General features: G+C 41.1%; 1 protein-coding gene across 3 annotated transcripts in view; it reads left to right on the top strand.

Moving 5' to 3' along the window:
- Window positions 1-203: 203 nt before the first annotated feature.
- The window catches only part of arhgef12b (Rho guanine nucleotide exchange factor (GEF) 12b), a 127,367-nt gene continuing 102,672 nt past the window's right edge, over window positions 204-24,898 (top strand). For all 3 annotated transcript variants that reach the window (XM_035779849.2, XM_035779848.2, XM_035779847.2), the window contains exon 1: window positions 204-1,087. In XM_035779849.2, coding sequence (XP_035635742.1) covers window positions 1,056-1,087 — 32 coding nt within the window. In that variant the 5' untranslated portion in view covers window positions 204-1,055. The remainder of the gene's footprint in view (window positions 1,088-24,898) is intronic.

Raw genomic sequence — 24,898 nt, 5'->3', positions numbered from 1 at the left:
TCCATTAAAAGTAGTCAAATGGGAAATAACGTAAGGCTACTGAAAACGGAATTTGTCGAGATCCGTGTGTTGCTTTCAAAAGTTGCTGTTACGAATGCTGTGTGCGGACAAGAGGAAAGGAGCTTTTTCCCCCCCTTTTGGGGGGTGTGGGTGGGAAAGCGTTTCCTTTTTCCATCCGCACTACAGTACAGTAAAGAACGAGAGGCCTGTTCGAAAGTGAAGATCACTCATGTAAATTAACTGGGGATTCGGAAAACCTTTAGAACGCGGCGAGGATCACTTTCATTGTTGTCAGAGTTTAGGAAATTATTCGTGGCATGAAAGACCAATTTCGTCTGGGATAACATTAGGGGCGAATTGGGAATGTTACCATGAAAACATTTCGGAAGGAAAAATAAGGGACACTCGAAAGAAGCCAAGCTTCATTTGAGATAACTTAATTAAAGGAAAACTATGACCAGGAGTCTTCTCGACGATCAAGGACGAGTCTTGTCAAGATATTGTTCAAAGGAGTAACTTTGTGAAGTGGTATTTCTCATGGAAACAAATAGGTTGCCAGTCTGCTAATATTTTCCCGGTGGTCCATTGACAAAGACTATTGCTGACAGCGGCAAGCGATGCCCAGGCTACAATGTGTTCGCATTTAATGTTTCTCCTGAAGATATTGAGAGGTTAACTTTTTTTTTCTCGGAACATTTCACCATATTCAGTGTTATCAATGTAACTGCGTTATTTCATGCACGCCCCTGTAATGGTTTTAAAGAAGAACATGTTTATACTTACCTCTATCTCTCTCTGGCCACATTTTTTACATCAATAGCTGGAATAAACAAAATAAGCCAACGAATTCAAGTCTACATTGTGGAATAGCCCATGTATTTTTATTTTATTTTAATGGATTCAAATATTTTTTATCGTTGTGGAACGCTCTTGGACGGACATTGAAAAGGTCAAGACGTAGTCATTCTCCAAAATACAGAGGTTGTCGTTTTGGTAAAAATGCTAGTTGGATAAAAAAAAGACTACGTCGGGGAAAAACACATAACGGAAGCCCAATGAGCGGCATACAGTCAACACTCCCTGAAAGGTAAATCATATCTAAAAACCACGATGTAGCTCAACTCCTATACGGGCGTCGCAATCAATGTCATTTCACTTGTGCAGTTGTATTTGTCCCTCCCTTCGCAAGGCTATGTATTGGTATTTTGTGGCCAGCAGTATATTGTCATGTAGACTAGCTATGCACAAAATGTGATCTGGCCATGTCATGTTTTCAGGCCAGAGGTGTACTACAAAGCAGGATCAACGAGTGAGCCAGCTGACTTTGATAAATAAAATACTATTGATTTTCTGTTTAATTAAGAAAGCTAAACTTAGATAAATGTTTTTGGTTGTTGAATCAATTAGACAATGTCCATTTAATGCTTATCTTAAACAATACATAGTTATTTCAGAATGTTCTGTGAAGCTAGCTGGCTAAGTCATAGCCCATTCAAAGATGCGAACTACCTTATGTGTTAAAACTGGTTAAATTAGTGTACAGTAAGTTTATATTTTGCATTTGTGAAATTAATGTTGATGTGATATAAAAGTATAGGGCATTTTTTAATGTTTCTAGAACCCTACCGACATTGAGAATTGATTCACGTTTAGATGGCTGTTTTGGTTGCAAGAGACAATTCGCCTTTTAAAAGAGCATGTAAGGAAGGTCCTTGGACTACAAGGAGTGACGTTAGTCTCCTTTAGTCCATTATTGGGCTAGCTAAATCATTGATCTCGCTTTGTAGTATACCCCTCGGGACCAAATAATTTGTTGTTTGTTATCGAACCCCTCTTTTCCCCCTTTCTATTGTGATTAGATTAGTCTGATTTGCTCCATAAGTAATACGATATGCTCCGTGTGGGGCATCTCCTATTCAATTATTGCTGCCTTAGTACCAGGAACATTATTGCATGTCTTGTTAATCCTAGAAATGTCATATACCAAATATGATATGGTTATTCTATTATGGGTATTCTATGTGCTGTCCTCTAGTGAAAGTGGATAGCAAAGCACAGGGATTTGAGTGGCGACAGTAGCCTGTGCACTTCTTATTTACTGAACTAGGCAAGTCAGTTAAGAACAAATTCTTATTTTCAATGACTGCCTAGGAACAGTTGGTTAACTGCCTTGTTCAGGGGCAGAAAAACATTTGTACCTTTTCAGCTTGGGTGTTTGATCTTGCAAACTTCCGGTTACTAGTCCAATGCGCTAACCACTAGCCTACCTGCTGCCCTGTGGATGAAGAGGACTTCCTTTGGATAACCTGATAACCTGGAATCTGTGCCCAACTCAGTTTGTTGTGGGTGTGTAAAGATTCATGTTGAGTCTTGTACTTGAGTTTATTCAACTTTCAGTCATCTGTTTATTGAGAAGGGAAGGGGAGAGGACATTAACAGGTGCTACTGTGTCAAGAGCTCAAAACCAAACCAGAAAACTAAAAATATATATTTTTATTTTATTGTCACATATAGGTGCAATGAAATGTGTTATTTTACAGGGTCAGCCATTGTAGTATGGCGCCTTTGGAGCAAATTAGGGTTAAGTGCTTTGGTCAAGGGCTCATTGACAGATTTTTCACCATGTCGACTCGGGTACTCAAACAAACAACCTTTCGGTTACTGACCCAATGCACTAACTGCTAGGCTACCTGACCCAATGCTCCCAACTGCTAGGCTACCTGACCCAATGCTCCCAACTGCTAGGCTACCTGACCCAATGCTCCCAACTGCTAGGCTACCTAACCCAATGCTCCAACTGCTAGGCTACCTGACCCAATGCTCCCAACTGCTAGGCTACCTAACCCAATGCTCCAACTGCTAGGCTACCAATACAATACAGAAACTACAATACAGTTAAATGATTAACAAAGGATTTTGTGCTCAAATTATGCCTATAGCCTAAAGCGCTTCAGACTTGAGTCATTTAGGCCTAATACTTGTATAACCTACGGTATCTATCTATATATATACACAGTTGAAGTCGGAAGTTTACATGCACCGTAGCCAAATACATTTCAACTAAGATTTGCACAATTCCTGACATTTAATCCTAGTAAAAATTCCCTGTCTTAGGTCAGTTAGGATCACCACTTTATTTTAATAATGTGAAATGTCAGAAAAATAGTAGAGAGAATTATTTATTTCAGCTTTGCTTTCTTTCATCACATTCCCAGTGGGTCAGAAGTTCACATACACTCAACTAGTATTTGGTAGCATTGCCTTTAAATTGTTTAACTTTTGAGGTCAGGGCTTGGTGATGGCCACTCCAATACCTTGACTTTGTTGTCCTTAAGCCATTTTGCCACAGCTTTGGAAGTATGCTTGGGGTCATTATCCATTTGGAAGACCCATTTGCAACCAAGCTTTAACTTCCTGACTGATGTCTTGAGATGTTGCTTCAATATATCCACATAATTGTCCTGCCTCATGATGCCATCTATTTTTTGTGAAGTGCACCAGTCCCTCCTGCAGCAAAGCACCCTCACAACATAATGCTGCCACCCCTGTGCTCCACGGTTGGGATGGTGTTCTTTGGCTTGCTAGCCTCCCCCTTTTTCCTCCAAACATAACGATGGTCATTATGGCCAAACAGTTCTATTTTTGTTTCATCAGACCAGAGGACATTCCTCCAAAAAGTACGATATTTGTCCCCATGTGCAGTTGCAAACCGTAGTCTGGCTTTTTTAGGGCGGTTTTGGAGCAGTAGCTTCTTCCTTGCTGAGCGGCCTTTCAGGTTATGTCGATATAGGACTCGTTTTACTCTGGATCTAGATACTTTGTACCTGTTTCCTCCAGCATCTTCACAAGGTCATTTTCTGTTGTTCTGGGATTGATTTGTACTTTCTGCACCAAAGTACGTTCATCTCTAGGAGACAGAACACGGTATGACGGCTGCGTGGTCCCATGGTGTTTATACTGGCGTACTATTGTTTGTACAGATGACTGTGGTACCTCCAGGCCTTTGGAAATTGCTCCCAAGGATGAACCAGACTTACCCGGGTCTACATTTTTTTCTGAGGTCTTGGCTAATTTATTTTGATTTCCCCATGATGTCAAGCAAAGAGGCACTGAGTTTGAAGGTATGCCTTGGAATACATTCACAGGTACACCTCCAATTGACTCAAATGATGTCAATTAGCCTATCAGAATCTTCTAAAGCGATGATATCATATTCTGGAATTTTCCAAACTGTTTAAAGGCTATGAAACATGAATAGTCTGCCCCATCGAATAAACCCACCAACATATCTGGACAACAACAAAACATGCTATAGGAGAGTAGACAGCCATGCCTCCTTTGTTCTTGACATCGTATTTGTGTCGTGACAAGGAATTTTGGAATGAAATGGAGTCTTCTTAAACCCAAAAGCATTTGGATTTTTCAGAACTGTTGTACATTTTTTTTTCCATTGGTGCTAGTCTCGAATGCTTCGGCTGGCCTTCCTTTCATTGCACTTTCCTAGCCTAAATGTCAGGGAATGGAAAATACATTTATTTCAGCAGTTTTGTTTCCAGCACATTCACAGTACTTCATTTATTGGTACCATCTTGACACTCCACTCTCTCTACACTCTTCTAAGGAAAGACAAAAGCTAGAGGCACTCATGATTGGCCTCTAAGTCAAATAGTGTTTTGATGTCTTTAACCTCTATAATCTGTATACAGATAACAAGATTAAGCTATTATCTTTTTGCACAGTTGTTGTGCAACCACTGCCTCCTTCACATTGTTTTGCTTGCATCTGATGTTTTTGTATCACCAAGCCAATCACATTTTTATTTCCAAGACTGTAGCTTCTGGTTTCATGATCATGTCATGCGGCTTTCCAGAGGTCAAGGTACTCAGGCTTGCAAAACTTCCGGAATATTCAGTAATTTAGGTAATTAATGTTGAAATCCTCATATTAAACACCAATGGTATTTCTTAAGTTTAAGGTTTATATTTAGGATCATGTTTTACAGCTTTGATATTCTACTTTTTATAGAATTATATATATATATATTACATGTGATAATGCAATGTCCCAGGCCCCAAGAACCTGCTTCAAGCTGATTTGCTAAAAAAAAAAGGGCTATTTTGTGGGAAAGTCACCGTGGCATGAAAATCTTAAGTTTACAATACTACATTTGAGAAACATTTCAGATGATAACAAATGTTTTATGATACTGTAGATTTTGTTCAAGAAATCTTTAAGATTTGAATGTCTATTTCAGACTGTGACATCCATAACAGAGGTTGTAACATCCATAACAGTAGTTTTTCCTCCCTAAAGTATTAATGGAAATGACAGTATTTTCTAAATTATTGTTTGTGTGCAGCCAAGCCTTCCTTCGAAATGGCTTACCATGTTTTGACCTAAGACAAACTCACAGACTTTTGCTAATATGTTCATTCTTGTCAAAAAGCTTGTCCATTTCATGTAACATCCATAGCACCTCTTATTTGCTATATTTCTCCAACATGCTAATATTTATAAGTCCGCTTTTTGGGATATACACATCAACAGTTTCATTTATATTTTGTTTGTCCATTTTACGAGACAAGTTACGATTTTGCGTGCAAATGTAACATCTATAACGCTGGAATCGCCAAAATGTATTGATTGACCTTTACTAGAGGAATATTATCAACATTCTAAACGATCCAACCATGCTGTGGGTTATGCACATTTTCAGTGGTTTGCCTATAGCCAAAAGCCCTTTGTGTTGGCAGTGGCGCCGGTATATCCTACCTCTGGTGCCCACCTGTATAAAGGCATGCTAGTGGGTGGAGTTCCTTCATGGTGCCCAGGCAGATGAGTTCCTCCACCTCCCAGCACAACCCTGCATTAAACGGACTCTTGCAGGCTCCCAGGAAAACATACACTACCCAGGGCCGGATACAGCCATGAGCTGATAGGCCAAGCCAGGAAGCAGGGTCATCATGATCATCATCTCCTTTGTATGCTTAGCCCATCGCCTCTGCTTAAGGAGAGAGCACCAGCACAGTGGAGCAGCACTGCTCCGGCTTTGTTGGAGTCCCTGCCTATTATTGTGAAGTGTTTACTACTTTGGGCCCCTTTTGGTTGTCCTCCTAGACTGCTATTTCTCCAGAGGGTCCACAACAGAAGAGCATGAGTGTTCTATTTCCATTTCATTTTGGTTGAAAGCAGCAAATCAAACATGTAGGTTAGTAAAGATTCAAATATGGTTTTGGACAGCACGTAAGTGATACAGCAATTCAACTGAATTTCCCACACCCTGCATGCAACGCACTAAGTCTTATTTTAGGTCTAGAGATCCTCACTGATCTTTTAATTAAGATATTAATTACACTAACACAGACCAAATGGATTGCCCTTTGTCAGTTGAATATCGGAGCACTATTGACATGTATAGTTTGTTTCTTTGCCAGAAAACCTCTTATGGTTGTATGTCTATGACTGACTGCCAGGGTGTTCAGAGCCTGTTGGAAGTATCATGCTTGAATGACTGATGAAGGCTGGGACATGCGACTGGCTCTCTTTGCTCTTTGTCACTGAGTTTAGCTGATCTGGGTATTTTCACCCCCCACCCACCCTCACGGGAAGTGGTGACATCACTGATAAACAATGTCTGTCAGCCCGGCCAGGCCACCAGCCCTTCTTGACAGAGCCGCTGGCCAGAGCGGTGCAGAATGGGAATGAGCTGAGCCTCCCTGTCATTCTACGCCCTTGACAAATTACAGCATCAAGGGCCCTGTTTGTTTGAGCAGAGGTTTTGTTACAATGTTTTGACTATGTTAGAACATGTTTGGTTCTGTTACATTGTTTTACTATGTTAGAACATGTTCGGTTCTGTGACAGTGTTATGACTATGTTAGAACATGTTTGTTCTGAATGTAGTTTAGTCATGTCTAGTGGTCGACCGATTAATCGGAATGGCCAATTAATTAGGGCCGATTTCAAGTTTTCATAACAATCGGAAATGGGTATTTTTGGACACCGATTTGGCCGATTTTTTTTTTTTACACCGTTATTTCATCTTTATTTAACTAGGCAAGTCAGTTAAGAACACATTCTTATTTTCAATGACGGCCTAGGAACGGTGGGTTAACTGCCTCGTTCAGGGGCAGAACGACAGATTTTCACCTTGTCAGCTCGGGGGATCCAATCTTGCAACCTTACAGTTAACTAGTCCAAAGCTATAACCACCTGCCTCTCGTTGCACTCCACAAGGAGTGAATGCAGTAAGCCAAGGTAAGTTGCTAGCTAGCATTAAACTTATCTTATAAAAAACAATCAATCATAATCACATGGTTGATGATATTACTAGTTTATCTAGCGTGTCCTGCGTTGCATATAATCTGACTGAGCATACAAGCATACAAGTATCTGTCTGAGTGGTGGTAGGCAGCAGCAGGCTCGTAAGCATTCATTCAAACAGCACTTTAGTGCGTTTTGCCAGCAGCTCTTCGTTGTGCGTCAAGCATTGCGCTGTTTATGACTTCAAGCCTATCAACTCCCGAGATTAGGCTGGTGTCACCGATGTGAAATGGCTAGCTAGTTAGCGGGGTGCGCGCTAATAGTGTTTCAAATGTCACTCGCTCTGAGACTTGGAGTGGTTGATCCCCTTGCTCTGCATGGGTAACGCTGCTTCAAGGGTGGCTGTTGTGTTCCTGGTTCGAGCCCAGGGAGGGGCGAGGAGAGGGACGGAAGCTATACTGTTACACTGGCAATACTAAAGTGCCTATAAGAACATCCAATAGTCAAAGGTTAATGAAATATAAATGGTATAGAGGGAAATAGTCCTATAATTCCAATAATAACTACAACCTAAAACTTCTTACCTGGGAATATTGAAGACTCATGTTAAAAGGAACCACCAGCTTTCATATGTTCTCGTGTTCTGAGCAAGGAACTTAAACGTTAGCTTTCTTACATGGCACATATTGCACTTCTACTTTCTTCTCCAACACTTTGTTTTTGCATTATTTAAACCAAATTGAACATGTTTCATTATTTATTTGAGGCTAAATTGATTTTATTTATGCGTTATATTAAGTTAAAATAAGTGTTCGTGTTCGTTCAGTATTGTTGTAATTGTCATTATTACAAATACATTTAAAAAAATCGGCAGATTAATCGCTATCGGCTTTTTTTTGGTCCTCCAAAAATCGGTATAGGTATCGGCGTTGAAAAATCGCAATCGGTCGACCTCTAGTCATGTCTACTTTTCTTTAATCATGCAAAGTTGCTGCTGAGTTCAGTTGAATTGACCAGTTATGTTTATCTCACTCTTATGAGTAATGATCAGTTTTTAGGTCATATGAATGACTGTCTAGGGATACCAATATCTTAACATCTGTAGTATATTCCTACACATGGAGGAAGTCAGACAGATGTAGACAGACTTGCCTAGTTAAATAAAGGTTAAATTATAAAATAAAAAATAGTGGTTGCACAAGTTGAAATATATCAACACAGTGACCAATAATACCCCACAATTAAGTGGTAGCTTTATGTTTCAGCTGATTATAGGAAAATCATATACAGTAGCAGTGAGTGGGTAAAATCACTGGGACCCAATGTTGACTCACTGTACTTGTAGAGAAACGGCAATGCCTTCCTCCTCTCTTTTATGCTGACGATCACTCTGTCATACAGTACACACTTTTATATTTTTGTTGTCATAGGCTACTTGACTAAAATTCTTGTTCGCTAGCCTAACTTCCAGTCATGTGTAACATTAGCTCGTTAGCATTAGCCTTCTACATCTAGCTACATGTTGAACTTCCATCCTCTCAGGCCAGAGGCACAACAGTGTATGAATTTATGGTTGGATCAGAATCACCGTTATAATCATTGGTCAGTACAGAGAATGAACTAAAACCACAAGTCCAAATCCCTATTTCCATTCATGGCTAATTTAGGAAAGGGATCATTTTAGCAAGCTAGCCACTGGAGGACAACACAACAACACAACGATATGCAACAAGTCAAGTTTTACTGTCAATGACGTATGCTCTCAATGGGATTTGATAGGAGTGACACCAAATCAAAGCTGGCTACACATTACACATTCACTGGACCATTCACTGTTGAGCTCACTCAGTTTAGCTCATCTCTGATTGGCAAATTCTATATACTTTCTTTTTCAAGGGAGGCCAGATGCTCGCTGGTTTCCCTTGCCTCAATGCTATGTGCGGCAACAATGTCATACTCGTTTAGACCAGACCGTTTCAGATAGATGGCCTACACGTAGAGACAGAGGGGCACTGTTTCCCTCGCTCGGATGCTTTCCCCTCTGATACATTCAGCCTCTTGCGAATTGGAAGGAAAATTATGAAACACAGAGAGACAAAAAATACATTATTTAATCATAAATAAATAAATAAAATATTGGTCAATGTTTTGAGGAAGCCTGGCTTCCCTTGGCATCCATGAATACAAACCACTCATTAAATAAGTGATACAGGAAGTTTGCTACAAATGGGCATCTGAAATGTAACCTATCATACACACAATGTTTTGCCAGTGGTGGTTTATTTAATAACCTTTTTATTTTTTCATTTCTTGACGCCAGGATGGCGAAAGCCTTTGTCATTTTAACACATGTCTGAAATGGAATGGGGGTAAATGTTTTATTTTATTTTTATGTCTCAAACAAAAGCTTGGGTGTCTGGTGCCGTGATGGTGGACCCTCCTTGTGCTGAGATTATTATCAGCAGATAAGACTGTGCACAGGTGTGTATTGTCATCCTCAGTGGAGACCTAAGATTAACTTGCTGGCCGTATGAGCTAGGCCAAGGAACAACTTAAAAATAAAATCACCCTTGTAAGTCTTTTGGGTTTTGGAGTGAAGATACTATGAGTTACTGTTAAACATGGTTACTCATAGGAATGAGTGGTTTGGGATTAATAATAGGTGATACAGTGGCTTGTGAAAGTATTCACCCCTCTTGGCATTTTTCCTATTTTGTTTCCTTACAACCTGGAATTAAAATGAATTTTTTGGGGGGTTGTATCATTTGATTTACACAACATGTCTACTACCACTTTGAAGATACAAAATATGTTTTATTGTGAAACAATCAAGGAATAAGACAGAAGAAACAGAACTTGAGTGTGAATAACTATTCACCCCCCCAAAGTCAATCGTTTGTAGAGACACCTTTTGCAGCAATTACAGCTGCAAGTCTCTTGGGGTATGTCTATAAGCTTGGCACATCTAGCCACTGGGAGTTTTGCCCATTCTTCAAGGCAAAACTTCTCCAGCTCATTCAAGTTTGATGGGTTCCGCTGGTGTACAGCAATCTTTAAGTCATACCACAGATTCTCAATTGGATTGAGTTCTGGGCTTTGACTAGGCCATTCCAAGACATTTAAATTTTTCCACTCGAGTGTTGCTTTAGCAGTATGCATTGTCCTGCTGGAAGGTGAACCTCCATCCCAGTCTCAAATCTCTGTAAGACTAGAACAGGTTTCCCTCAAGAATTTCTCTGTATTTAGCGCCATCCATCATTCCTTCAATTTTGACCAGTTTCCCAGTCCCTGCCGATGAAAAACATCGGTGTTCTCGGGATGATGAGAGGTGTTGGATTTGCGCCACACATAGCTTTAGTCTCATTTTAGTCTCATCTGACCAGAGTACCTTCTTCCATATGTTTGGGGAGTCTCCCATTTGCCTTTTGGTGAACACCAAACGTGTTGGCTTATTTTGTTCTTTAAGCACAGTTTTTTTTTCTGGCCACTCTTCCATAAAGCCCAGCTCTGTGGAGTGTACAGTTTAAAGTGTTCCTATGGACACAGTTTAAAGTGTTCCTACTCCAATCTCCGCTGTGGAGTTTTGCTGCTCCTTCGGGGTTACCCTTGGTCTCTTTGTTGCCTCTCTGATTAATGCCCTTCTTGCCTGTTCCATGAGTTTTGGTGGGCGACCCTCTCTTGGCAGGTTTGTTGTGGTGCCATTTTTTAATAATGGATTTAATGGTGCTCCGTGGGATGTTCAAATTTTCTGATATTTTTTTATAACCCAACCCTGATCTGTACTTCTCCACAACTTTGTCTTAAACCTGTTTGGAGAGCTCCTTGGTCTTCATGGTGCTCCTTGGTCTTCATGGTGCTGCTTGCTTGATGGTGCCCTTTGCTTAGTGGTGTTGCAGACTCCGGGGCCTTTTAGAACAGGTGTATATATACTGAGATCATGTGACAGATCATGTGACACTTAGATTGCACACAGGTGGACTTTATTTAACTAATTATGTGACTTCTGAATGTAATTGATTGCACCAGATCTTATTTAGGGGCTTCATAGCAAAGGGGGTGAATACATATGCACGCACCAATTTTCTTAATATTATAAAAATAAAAAAAATTGTTAAACAAGTAATTTTTTTTCCACTTCAACAACTTGGACTATTTTGTGTTTGTCCATTACATGAAATCCAAATGAAAATCTATTTAAATTACAAGTTATAATGCAACAAAATAGGAAAAATGCCAAGGGGGATGAATGCTTTTGCAAGGCACTGTATATCATCGAAATCTTCAAACACTGGACAGTTACTTTAAGAAAGTCAAAGGCTATTAAGCTAATAAGAAGAGTAGTTCAATCCAGTCATTTTGTTGATGTGGCCATGTGTCAATGTTTCTACAGCACCAAAATATTAAGTAGATCTCACAAAACCTTGCATGCCTTGTCAGGTAGTGAGCACCCTCAGCAGGGTCGGGGAAACCGGAAGCATCTGGTTTTCAGGGGAAATGGAAAGAGAGCCTGTGACACGACTACCGCTTTTGGATGTTAACAAGGCGACACTCCATCTTAACTCCTCCTCCACATTTACTAGATTGGTTGAACAGTGCAGAAGAGAACCCCCCCCCCCTACATTTTTTACATATTTTTCTCGTCAGGACCAGAAAGAAAGAAACGCCGCTCAGGCTACGTTAGGATAGGCTGTTAATAAAGGGGATCCCTTTTCCAACCAAGGGTTACAGTCTATTTTAAATTGGTTCATTTTAAGCTTTGCATGATTACTAGCGCTAAACTTTTCAACTGCCACTTTGTTACATCATTAAGGTCCTTAAAGATAGCAGGGGTGTGCTGGCTGAGTGAAGCTCTTCAACACTGGCTTTACTCTGTTCGGTCAGCTGACGATCACCAGCTTTAGTCTGCATGTTTCAGTGTGCTCATTGGCAGAGGTTTAGTGGGTGAACCCACAGAAAAAGCACTGATAGCCTACATCTCACCACTACAATCACTGCTTTGCTGTATGGGCCCTTCTTATTAATGAAATCAATGAATTGCCTGTTTAGTGTGTGTCTGTATGGATCACAAAGGCTGTGTTTACACAGCCACCCTAAAAACCCAAATCTCTTTTTCTTTCTATTTTCAATCTTTTTGTCTGATTGTCCACACTCAGTTTTACATGTGACCCATATCAGATTTGCACATCCACATTGATGTAGCCTCTGAAGTAGCACACAGATGCAATGCTCAATTCCTGTCACTGTTTTTTTTTCTTCAATTTTGGGCTGTCATGTTAACAGCAGGTAATGTGCAAGAAAATCAGCGCATCCAGACAGAGGTCACATAGGATCAGGTTTGTATCAGGATTCAGATCCACATATTGAGGTGGTATAAATCTGACATCAAAAGATCAGATTCTATGTGTTTTTTTGCTGTTTACACATTAGGGAAAATATCCGTTGGATATCAGATTATCGGCAAAATATCTGAATTGGGCTTCCTGTGTAAATGCAGCCTTATAGACCTGTCAACTTTGACTGACATACAGACTTGCCTTGCTGGACTACACCTATCAGGCTAGCAGTTACGCTGACACACTAGCTATTTTCATTAGTGTTTGTTTGATTGTACCCATTGATTCTTGAAGAACTTGGAAATGCCTCATGTGCTTATTTCAGTTGTCGTACCCCATCAAAACCCAAAATATAAGTTGTTTTACTCCAATGTTTGGAAACAAAGTAAATGTAAACAAACACTATATAGCCTCAAAACATGGCAAAACTACCATTTTTATATCAAGGATGGTCAGTCCTTGCATCCATAGCTCTATCTATGAATTTGAGAGTGGTTACATTTCTCCAGCCCTATCCCTCAGCTTTTTACCGAAAAAAGTGTAGACACTTGTTTTTTCAAGTGTCTACACGAACAGTTACAACCTGAAGTAATTATGTCCTTCGGTTATTGTTTGCCCTCTGTGTATTGTGATCAGCTGTCTCTTTCCCTCTCTCTCTCTTTTCACCCTTCACTTTCCTTTACTTTCAGCATGTCTTGGCTTGAACTACAGACAGCATTTTCTAGATTAGAACCACACCCAATGGAGTCAGGGATTGAATAACCAGGTAGTCCATTTGGACTGATAGGCACTGCAAAGGTCTTTTCCACATAACTCAAGCAGTATTATGCAGAGATAGACAGTCCTCAACTTCATGGAGCTGGATGCTTTACGTCAAGCAGAGCTAGTCAAACATGACTTTCATCGACATTGTTTCTTCATTCTGTTTACATTGCTGCAGTTGCTCGTCCAGTTTCCGTGTGCCTCAGATTTCCCTGACTGCAGCTGAATTTGTCCTCAAGCCAGAGGCCAGGCTTTATCCTGCCAGAGTCTAGGAAAAAATGTAAATATCTAGTTGCTATGGGACTAAGAAACGTTGGCTCCACGTAACAGAGAGTGACAAGATGTCATGGTTTTCTGAACAGTGTCAACTCAGGGATTGTTGGGGTCTGTGCTGATACCTTGGCAGTGGCACAGGCCCTTCTCGACATGCCTTCCAACTGCTCTAAATCCCGACCAAGCAATCTCTCACTCATGCACACACACACACACACACACTTTTTTCTCATACAACTCTGCCCAGCTGTTTCTACACTCTGCTGTCCAGTTGCCACATGTGATGAAGCAGCAAGTCACATGGCTCTCAGAGAACATTATACTTCTGTTCTTACTTTTCATAATGTCTGTGGTATTTTTTGACACGACAGCCTAGTGTTTAGAGCGTTGGAATTGTAACCCGGAAGGTTGCAAGTTCAAATCCCCGAGCTGACAAGGTCTGTCGTTCTGCCCCTGAACAGGCAGTTAACTCACTGTTCCTAGGCCGTCGTTGAACATAAGAATTTGTTCTTAACTGACTTGCCTAGTTAAATGAAGGTAAAATTGATGCCTTTGGTTATTGCCACTGCCTCAGAATTCAGTACATTAGCTTATTAAAGTAGAAGGGACTTGGCCACAAAGTATCAACTGGTTATGCTACATGTGAAAGAAAGTATAATTGCTTCCACTTCCTATACTTGATTTTAGTTCCTTTTCCGTGGAGCCTCCTGAAACAACAGCGAAATAACCATTATCTGTTTACACAATAAAATGCTTAGAAGCAGTTTGCCACCTTAGTGAAAGTAGCTAAAATCTAGCTACTAAAATCTAGCTAAAATCTACTAAAATCTAGCTAAAGTATGTGAACCCTTTAGAAATACCTGGATTTTTGAATAAATTGGTCATAAAATTTGATCTGATCTTCATCAAGGTCACAACAATAGACAGACACATTCTGCTTAAACTAATAACACAAACAAGTATACGTGTTCATGTCTTTATTGAACACACCGTGTAAACATTCACAGTGCAGGGTGGGAAAAGTATGTGAAACCTTGGATGTAATAACTGGTTGAACCGCCTTTGGCAGCAATAACCTCAACCAAACATTTTCTGTAGCTGTGGATCGGACCTGCAACACCTGGATTTTTTTACCATTCCACTTTACAAAACTGTTTCAGTTCAGCAATATTCTTGAGATGTCTGGTGTGAACTGCTCTCTTGAGGTCATGCCACAGCATCTCAATCAGGTTGAGGTCAGGACTCTGATTGGACCACTCCAGAAGGTGTATTTTCTTCTGTTGTTGATTTGTTGAATTACTTCTGAGTTTTGAGTCGTTGGCCTGTTGCTTCAACCAACGTCTGTTGAGGTTCAATTGGTGGACAGAGGTTCAATTGGTAACATTCTCCTGCAAAATGTCTTGATAAACTTTGGAATTCATTTTTCCGTCGATGATAACAAGCTGCCCAGGCCCTGAAGCAGCAAAGCAGCCCCACACCATGATGCTCCCTCCACCATACTTTACAGTTGGGATGAGGTTTTGATGTTGGTGTGCTGTGCATTTTTTCCCCCACACATCATGTTGTGCGTTCCTTCCAAACAACTCAACTGTAGTTTCATCTGCCCACAGAATATTTTGCCAGTAGCGCTGTGGAACATCCAGGTGCACTTTTGCAAACTTCAGACGTGCAGCAATGTTTTTTTTGGACCACAGTGGGTTCTTCCGTGGTGTCCTCCCATAAACAGCATTCTTGTTTAGTGTTTTACGTATCGTAGACTCGTCAACAGAGATGTTAGCATGTTCCAGAGATTTATGTAAGTCTTTAGCTGACACTCTAGGATTCTTCTTAACCTCATTGAGCATTCTGCACTGTGCTCTTGCAGTCATCTTTGCAGGACAGCCACACCTACCACTCTTAAGGAGAGTAGCAACATTGCTGAACTTTCTCCATTTATAGACAATTTGTCTTACCGTGGACTGATGAACATCAAGGCTTTTAGAGATACTTTTGTTTTGTAACCCTTTCCAGCTTTATGCAAGTCAACAATTCTTAATCTTAGGTCTTCTGAGATGTTCGAGGCAATCTTAGGTCTTCTCTTTTGTTAGAGTTATGGTTCACATCAGACAATGCTTCTTGTGATAGCAAAGTCAAATTTTGTGAGTGTTTTTTTATAGGGCAAGGCAGCTCTAACCAACATCTCCAATCTAGTCTTGTGGATTGGACTCCAGGTTAGCGGACTCCTGACCCCAATTAGCTTTTGGAGAAGTCATTAGCCTTGGGGTTCACATACTTTTTCCCAACCTACACTGAGAATGTTTAAATTATGAAAAATACAATAATTTGTGTGTTATTAGTTTAAGCACACTTTGTTTTTCTATTGTTGTGACTTAGATGAAGATCATGTCTAATTTGATCGCCAATTTATGCAGAAATCCAGGTATATTCCAAAGGGATCACATACTTTGTCTTGCCACTGTATGTTACTTGATGTAATAGGAGATAGAAACTTTATGGACCAACAACATGTGAAAAGTCTCCAGTATTTGTGGCCAGTGGGAGCCATGGAGCTGTGTTGTGTGTGTGTGTGTGTGTGTGTGTGTGTGTGGGGCCCGCTTGGTGCTCAGTTCCCACAGGAAGTAGCAGAGAGAGAGACAGAGGGAGAAAAAGAGAAAGACCCCTCTTGAAAAGGGAGGAACAGGCTCCTCTCTCTTTCTATCTGTCTGTCCTCTCGCTTGGTGTGGTGTGGTGTGGTGTGTGTGTGTGTGTGTGTGTGTGTGTGTGTGTGTGTGTGTGTGTGTGTGTGTGTGTGTGTGTGTGTGTGTGTGTGTGTGTGTGTGTGTGTGTGTGCGAGGAGCAGTGCAGTCCAGCACAGATCCTCGTGCCCCACACACGTGACGGAGCGCTCAACTTTCCCAGCTGCATCAGTCACCATGGAAACTAACAGTAATATTCGGCAGCTTTCCCATCCTCCCCCTCCCCCCTCTTCACTCCCTCCCTCTGCCAACAGTGAAGAGGGAGGAAAATGACTTCCTCAGGATAGCCTGACTGGCGACTCTCACAGTGACCCCCACTAGCCGACACTTATTGAGAATGCTCGCTATCACTTCACAGGCCACTCATATCTAACTGACTGTTTTCTCACCACCGACTCCATTCACATATCTTTTACCTTGATCTTGTTGTCTGTGGGTCCAGTAGTTTCCTCTAACAGAAAGTTGTCCCATTCTGTTTTCTAGCCCTTAATTTAGCACAGGCTAGGTCCATTAGGTGCTTTAAGCATACTGTAGAACTTCGGTCCAACTTTTAACGGACTACAACTTTTGACGCAAAATGAATTCTTCATAAACTCCATAAAGGCTTATATACAGTGGGGCAAAAAAGTATTTAGTCAGCCACCAATTGTGCAAGTTCTCCCACTTAAAAAGATGAGAGAGGCCTGTAATTTTCATCATAGGTACACTTCATCTATGACAGACAAAATGAAAAAGAAAAATCCAGAAAATCACATTGTAGGATTTTTAATTAATTAATTTGCAAATTATGGTGGAAAATAAGTATTAGGTCACCTACAAACAAGCAAGATTTCTGGCTCTCACAGACCTGTAACTTCTTCTTTAAAAGGCTCCTCTGTCCTCCACTCGTTACCTGTATTAATGGCACCTGTTTGAACTTGTTATCAGTATAAAAGACACCTGTCCACAACCTCAAACAGTCACACTCCAAACTCCACTATGGCCAAGACCAAAGAGCTGTCAAAGGAAACCAGAAACAAAATTGTAGACCTGCACCAGGCTGGGAAGACTGAATCTGCAATAGGTAAGCAGCTTGGTTTGAAGAAATCAACTGTGGGAGCAATTATTAGGAAATGGAAGACATACAAGACCACTGATAATCTCCCTCGTTCTGGGGCTCCACGCAAGATCTCACCCCGTGGGGTCAAAATGATCACAAGAACGGTGAGCAAAAATCACAGAACCACACCTAGTGGTGACCTAGTGAATGACCTGCAGGGAGCTGGGACCAAAGTAACAAAGCCTACCATCATTAACACACTACGCTGCCAGGGACTCAAATCCTGCAGTGCCAGACGTGTCTCCCTGCTTAAGCCAGTACATGTTCAGGCCCGTCTGAAGTTTGCTAGAGAGCATTTTGATGATCCAGAAGAAGATTGGGTGAATGTCATATGGTCAGATGAAACCAAAATATAACTTTTTGGTAAAAACTCTACTCGTCGTGTTTGGAGGACAAAGAATGCTGAGTTGTATCCAAAGAACACCATACCTACTGTGAAGCATGGGGATGGGAAAATCATGCTTTGGGGCTGTTTTTCTGCAAAGGGACCAGGACGACTGATCCATGTAAAGGAAAGAATGAATGGGGCCATGTATCGTGAGATTTTGAGTGAAAACCTTCTTCCATCAGCAAGGGCACTGAAGATGAAACGTGGTTGTGTCTTTCAGCATAACAATGATCCCAAACACACCGCCCAGGCAACGAAGGAGTGGCTTCGTAAGAAGCATTTCAAGGTCCTGGAGTGGCCTAGCCAGTCTCCAGATCTCAACCCCATAGAAAATCTTTGGAGGGAGTTGAAAGTCTGTGTTGCCCAGCAACAGCCCCAAAATATCACTGCTCTAGAGGAGATCTGCATGGAGGAATAGGCCAAAATACCAGCAACAGTGTGTGAAAACCTCGTGAAGACTTACAGAAAACGTTTGACCTCTGTCATTGCCAAGAAAGGGTATATAACAAAGTGTTGAGATAAACTTTTGTTATTGACCAAATACTTATTTTCCACCATAATTTGCAAATCAATGAATAAAAAATCCTACAATGTGATTTTCTGGATTTTTTTTCTCATTTTGTCTGTCATAGTTGAAGTGTACCTATGATGAAAATTACAGGACTCTCTTCATCTTTTTAAGTGGGAGAACTTGCACAATTGGTGGCTGACTAAATACTTTTTTGCCCCACTGTAGAAGTTTTAAACATCATTCATTAGTAAATGACATGCCATATAGTGTGTGGCAAAAGTGTCATGTCACATATGGCAAATCACAAGATGCTTTGACATTTTATATCACCCATCCAGTATGGAGCTATTGTGTTTTTTTCTAAAACCCTAATCTTCATAGCCCTAGCCATACGATTATCTTCAACTGGTTTCACATTGAGCAATTGGTCATTTGAAAAAAGTGGTATTTTTCTTGAAGCATAACTAAACATATGCATTGTATCTATCACTAGCAACACAGCACTCTGTCCTTTGATATTGTTGTCTTCAATATCTTGATTTCATAGCAGCTACAACAGAAATGCTGATGATCGTTTTCCTCAGAATTCTCCAGTAATTGGGTAAGACGTCAAGCACATCATGTTGCTGGGGAAAAACGATTACCTGAATGTTACAGTCCAGGATGGCTCTTATGTTGCCCAATATTGTGTTGGCCTGAAGTGAGTTGGATTGATTGCAGCCCACCTCAGAGACAGCTGTGCTCTGAAGTGATGCCAGGGTCAGTGTGTCTGGAGAGAGAAAGTGAGAGAGATGTGCCAATCTAAACATTCCAGAGAAGTGTTATGGCCGCTGAATTCTCATGGATTTATGTATAGTGTTAAACATGAGGTGTGTTCTCGATGAGAAGGTCAGTGTTGAGGAAAAAATAGATATGTTTTGGTAAACTGTGACCGCAAAGAAATCTGCACCAGTTGGTTATATTTCATCTAGTTTTCATGTTCAATAAGCCGCCATATTTGTTTTGCTTTTCAAAACTAGCCATCATTCACGAGTCGGTGACTTATGCCATTAATTTCATCTAGCATTTTTTTTTTTTTTAAATCACTTGATTAGAGCTTCAAATCCCATTTAACCCCGAAGCCACAATTAAGCTACTTTATTTATGTAACATAGGAATTGCATGAGTAAGCGAAGGAAATAGGCCGTATGCATCAAGGTGAGTTGGCTTGGCATACATGTGGCGCACCAGGGAGGGAGAGAAAGATAGTCGGGGTGGGGACCGCTGCTGCTACTGCTGTCACCCATGTAGTCTTGCTTTAAGTAGTGCACCTGGACCTGCAGGCCTCTAGTTCCTGTTCCGGGATCCCCCACATGCCTTGCTTTCTCAAGCCCACTGGAGCGAGTCTCAACAGGAGGCAGAGTCGTGGCCACCCCGCCGCTATAGTCACACACACTCACATGCACAATGCACACACCTACACACAAGATTCATACACAATCCGATTCATACACACAAACACTCATTACATACACACACACTCAAACACGTTATGCACACAAAGACATAACCCATGCGAGCCCACCCTGCCAGGCTCTGGATGACCCCAGCTGGCAACATCTGGCCTGGCTGCAGATAAGAGGTGGGGTCGCTAGATACGCCCCTTCACGCCTTTATCTCTGCCATCAAATCACAGTAGGCCAACTTCCTGCGCTAACGGACCATTACCAAATCACCAGAGCTGCCTGTGTGTGTGTGCGTGTGAGAGAGAGGTTAGTTCGTGGGTGTGTGTGAGGAAGAGAGGGGGAGGGTTGGTGTTTGTGGAAGTGTGTGTGTGATCACATGCAACTGTCTGCACAGACTGTTTGACAAGTTGACAGGTTGGTCAGGTGCAGGTAGATAGAGTAGGTCTCCTAGTCAGGAGTGGTGCCTACTTCACAGCCTGGGTGAAAGGGATGCACTTTTTGTTAGTATATGTTGCAAGAAAAGTCTTGTCTACATCAGCAATGCATCATTGTCAGCAGCAGTAGCTTGGGGATAAGTGTGCCTGAATGCAAAGCAATGTACCTTTTGACCCTTGCAGCTGACTGAAAAAAAACAGTTGCAAAACAGCCGTGCAACTTTTCATGTTCTCTACACTTTTGAAGTGCAAAATTTAAATAGCTTTTTTTGCTGAACAGTTATCACAGGTTTGATATTGTCATTCAATTTAAAAAATGTAAATGTAGAGTTTTTCATTATAATTATTTTGCTTAGTGAGTCACTCATACACTCACAAACCCCACCTGATATTCTGTCAGTATCAAAGATAATTTTAGTCTTCTGTCCTTCGGTCCTTCTGTAGCTCAGTTGGTAGAGCATGGCGCTTGTAACGCCAGGGTAGTGGGTTCGATCCCCGGGACCACCCATACGTAGAATGTATGCACACATGACTGTAAGTCGCTTTGGATAAAAGCGTCTGCTAAATGGCATATATTATTATTATTTATATTAGTCTGACAAAGAACAGTATCCTGTCTTTTCCTTTAGTTAAAGGCAGGATACCTTTCAGCAAAGCTCCTCTGTGTTCATGCGTTTGAGGTGCTGTCGGCCTAGGTGTGGTATTCTCCCACACATGCATAGACAGCAGCTGTGTGGAGGACCATTGAAATGTTTGCACACTGTTCTCACTCGCTCTTAGTTACCCTCCCACAAAGACAACTGCTGAGCAAAGGGATTTTTCGTTTTGTTCTCCCTAAACAAAGTAGGAAAAAATGTAGAGCCCAACTAGTTATAGTGAGACTGTTTGTGTCTAAATGGATTCAGTAGAGGAGATGTCTTTGTCAGGCCAAGAAACCACTTGAAATTCTACAGCTGTTAGATGTGAAAGGGAGTTGTTTGTACAATGGAGGACTCTTCCTACCTCTCAGTTCTTAAACAGGTGTGAAGTCCAGACATGAACTTCTGTGACAATGAGAAACAAGCTCAGGTTCTGCTGATCTTCTGTGAACTAACATGCCATGTTGATAAATGATTTTGACTTAGTTTTGCAGGGAGAACATGAGTCACCTGGGGAAAAAGGGCTGCGATGACTGGAACCTGGGCCTCTTGCTATCTCCAGCCCTCTGTGTAGTTCAGCATGTACTCTGCTGTGATCATCCCAGAGGAATTGTCTGGTATTTTTGGTATCTGAGACATGACTATTGTTGTAAAAAAAAAATGGCCCTCTTGATAACTGTATGGTTATAAATAGCCCAGAGAGGAGACACTCCCTGAACACTGATGAAGGGGTAGGCAGGCAGGCAGATTTTAGGTATGACGCTAATCGTAGTCATACAGTGGTTGAGCTAGCTCAGTCGGTTTTATGTTGTTGTGGAACGGACTCGCCTGACCTTTTTTGTTACATATCCTAGTTGCAGTGGTGGAAAAAGTACCCACATTTTTATTTCATTTAACTAGGCAATCAGTTAAGAACAAATTCTTATTTTCAATGACGGCCTAGGAACAGTGGGTTAACTGCCTTGTTCAGGGGCAGAATGACATTAATTTTGACCTTGTCAGCTCAGGGATTCGAACTTTCAACCTTTCGGTTACTAGTCTAACCACTAGGCTACCTGCTGTATTTGTCAGATGTGCCAAATACAACGGGTATAGAAAGACCTTACAGTGAAATGCTTACTTACACTCCCTTAACCAACAGTTTTAAGAAAATACCTTAAAAAAACGTAAGAGATAAGAATAACAAATATTTAAAGAGCCGCAGTAAATAACAATAGCAGAACTATATACATGGGATACCGGTACAGAGTCAATGTGCGGGGCACTGGTGTCGAGGTAATTGAGGTAATATGTACATGTAGGTAGAGTTATTAAAGTGACTATGCATAGATAATAACAGAGAGTAGCAGCAGCGTAGAAGGGGGGGTGGGACAATGCAAATAGTTTGGGTAGTCATTTGATTAGATGTTCAGGAGTCTTATGGCTTGAGGTTGAAGCTGTTTAGAATAGAGGTTGATTATTAGAGGACCAAAAAAGCCGATACCGATTAATCGGACGGTTTTTATAGATATTATTTGTAATAATGACAAATACAACAATACTGAATGAACAATGAACACTTTAAATGTTATATAATAAATAAATAAAATCTATTTAGTCTCAAATAAATAATGAAACATGTTCAATTTGGTTTAAATAATGCAAAAACACAGTGTTGGAGAAGAAAGTAAAAGTGCAGTATGTGCCATGTAAAAAAGCTAACATTTAAGTTCCTTGCTTAGAACATGAGAACATATGAAAGCTGGTAGTTCAATATTCCCAGTTCTACAATATTCCCAGTTAAGAAGTTTTAGGTTGTAGTTATTATAGGAATTATGACACGTCAACTATTTCTCTCTGTACCATTTGTATTTTATATACCTTTGAGTATTGGATGTTCTTATAGGCACTTCAGTATTGCCAGCCTAATCTCGGGAGTTGATAGGCTTGAAGTCATAAACAGTGCTGTGCTTCAAGCATGGCTAAAAGCTGCTGGCAAACACAGTAAAGTGCTGTTTGAACGAATGCTTACGAGCCTGCTGCTGCATACCACCGCTCAGTCAGACTGCTCTATCAAATATCAAATCATAGACTTACTTATAATATAATAAACACAGAAATAAGAGCCGTTGGTCAATAACATGGTCAAATCCAGAAACTATCATTTTGTAAACAAAACTTTTATTATTTTCAGTGAAATATGGAACCATTCTGTATTTTATCGAATGGGTGGCAACCCTAAGTCTAAATATTGCTGTTACATTGCACAACCTTCAATGTTATGTCATAATTATGTACAATTCTGCCAAATTAATTACGGTCTTTGTTAGGCAGAAACGGTCTTCACACAGTTCGCAACAAGCCAGGCGGCCCAAACTGTTGTATATACCCTGACTCTGCTTGCACTGAACGCAAGAGAAGTAACACAATTTCCCTAGTTAATATTGCCTGCTAACATTCATTTCTTTTAACTAAAGATGCATGTTTAATAAAATATACTTCTGTGAAAGGCATTGATATTTATGGTTAGGTACATTTGTGCAACGATTGTGCTCTTTTTGCGAATGCGTTTTTGTTATATCATCACCCGTTTGGCAAAGTTGAAGTAGCCTGTGATTCGATGATAAATTAACAGGCACCGCATTGATTATATGCAACGCAGGACAAGTTAGATAAACTAGTAATATCATCAACCATGTCTAGTTACCTAGTGATTATGTGAAGATTGATTGTTTTTTACAAGATAAGTTTAATGCTAGCTAGCAACTTCCCTTGTCTCCTTGCAGCCACAAGGTCCTTTTGACGCTGCACTCGCGTAACAGGTGGTCAGTCTGCCACGCAGTTTCCTCGTGGATTGCAAAGTAATCAGCCATAATCGGCGTCCAAAAAGGCAGATTACCGATTGTTATGAAAACTTGAAATCGACCCAAATTAACCTAGACTTGGCGCTCCGGTACCGCTTGCCATGTGGTAGCAGAGAGGACAGTCGAGGACTAGGGTGGCTGGAGTCTGACAATTTTTATGGTCTTCCTCTGACACCGCCTGGTATAGAGGTCCTGGATGGCAGGAAGCTTGACCCCGGGGATGTACTGGGCCGTACGTACTACCCTCTGTAATGCCTTGCGGTCGGAGGCCCGAGCAGTTGCCATACCAGTCAGTGACGCAGCCATGCTCTCGATGGTGCAGCTGTAGAACGTTTTGAGGATCTGAAGACCATGCCAAATCTTTTCAGTCTCCTGAGGGGGAACAAGTTTTGTCGTGCCCTCTTCACGACTGTCTTGGTGAGATTGGACTATGTTAGTTTGTTGGTGATGTGGATTGCACAGAACCTGAAGCTCTCAACCTGTTCCACTACAGCCCCGTCAATGAGAATTGGAGCGTGCTCGGTCCTTCCTTTCCTTAAGTCCACAATCATCTCCTCTGTCTTGTTCACATTGAGGGAGAGGCTGTTGTCCTTGCACCACACAGTCAGGTCTCTGACTTCCTCCCTATTAGGCTGTCTCATCGTTGTCGGTGATCAGGCCTACCACTGTTGTGTCATCTGAGGGGACTGAGCGCGTACCCCTGAGCAGCCCCTGTGTTGAGGATCAGCATGGCGGATGTGTTGTTACCTACCCTCACCACCTGGGGGTGGCCCGTCAGGAAGTCCAGGATCCAGTTGCGGAGTGAGGTGTTTTAGTCCCAGGGTCCTTAGCTTAGTGATGAGCTTTGAGGGCAGTATGGTGTTGAACGCTGAGCTGTAGTAAATGAATAGCATTCTCATATAGGTGTTCCTTTTGTGCAGGTGTGAAAGGGCAGTGTGGAGTGCAATAGAGATTGTCATACGTGAGTAAAAGTAAAGATATCTTAATAGAAAATGACTCAAGTAAAAGTGAAAGTCACCCAGTAAAATACTACTTGAGTAAAATTCTAAAAGTATTCAGTTTTATATGTACTTAAGAATCAAAAGTAATTGTAATTGCTAAAATATACTTAAGTATCAAAAGTTAAAGTATAAATTGTTTAAAATTCCTCATTTTAAGCAAACCAGAGAACACC

This window comes from Oncorhynchus keta, chromosome 11 (genome assembly GCF_023373465.1).
Source record: "Oncorhynchus keta strain PuntledgeMale-10-30-2019 chromosome 11, Oket_V2, whole genome shotgun sequence".
In the NCBI taxonomy this organism is placed as follows: Eukaryota; Metazoa; Chordata; class Actinopteri; order Salmoniformes; family Salmonidae; genus Oncorhynchus; species Oncorhynchus keta.
The sequence above is the reverse complement of the archived record's forward strand: the minus strand, read 5'-3'. Positions and strand labels throughout refer to the sequence as shown.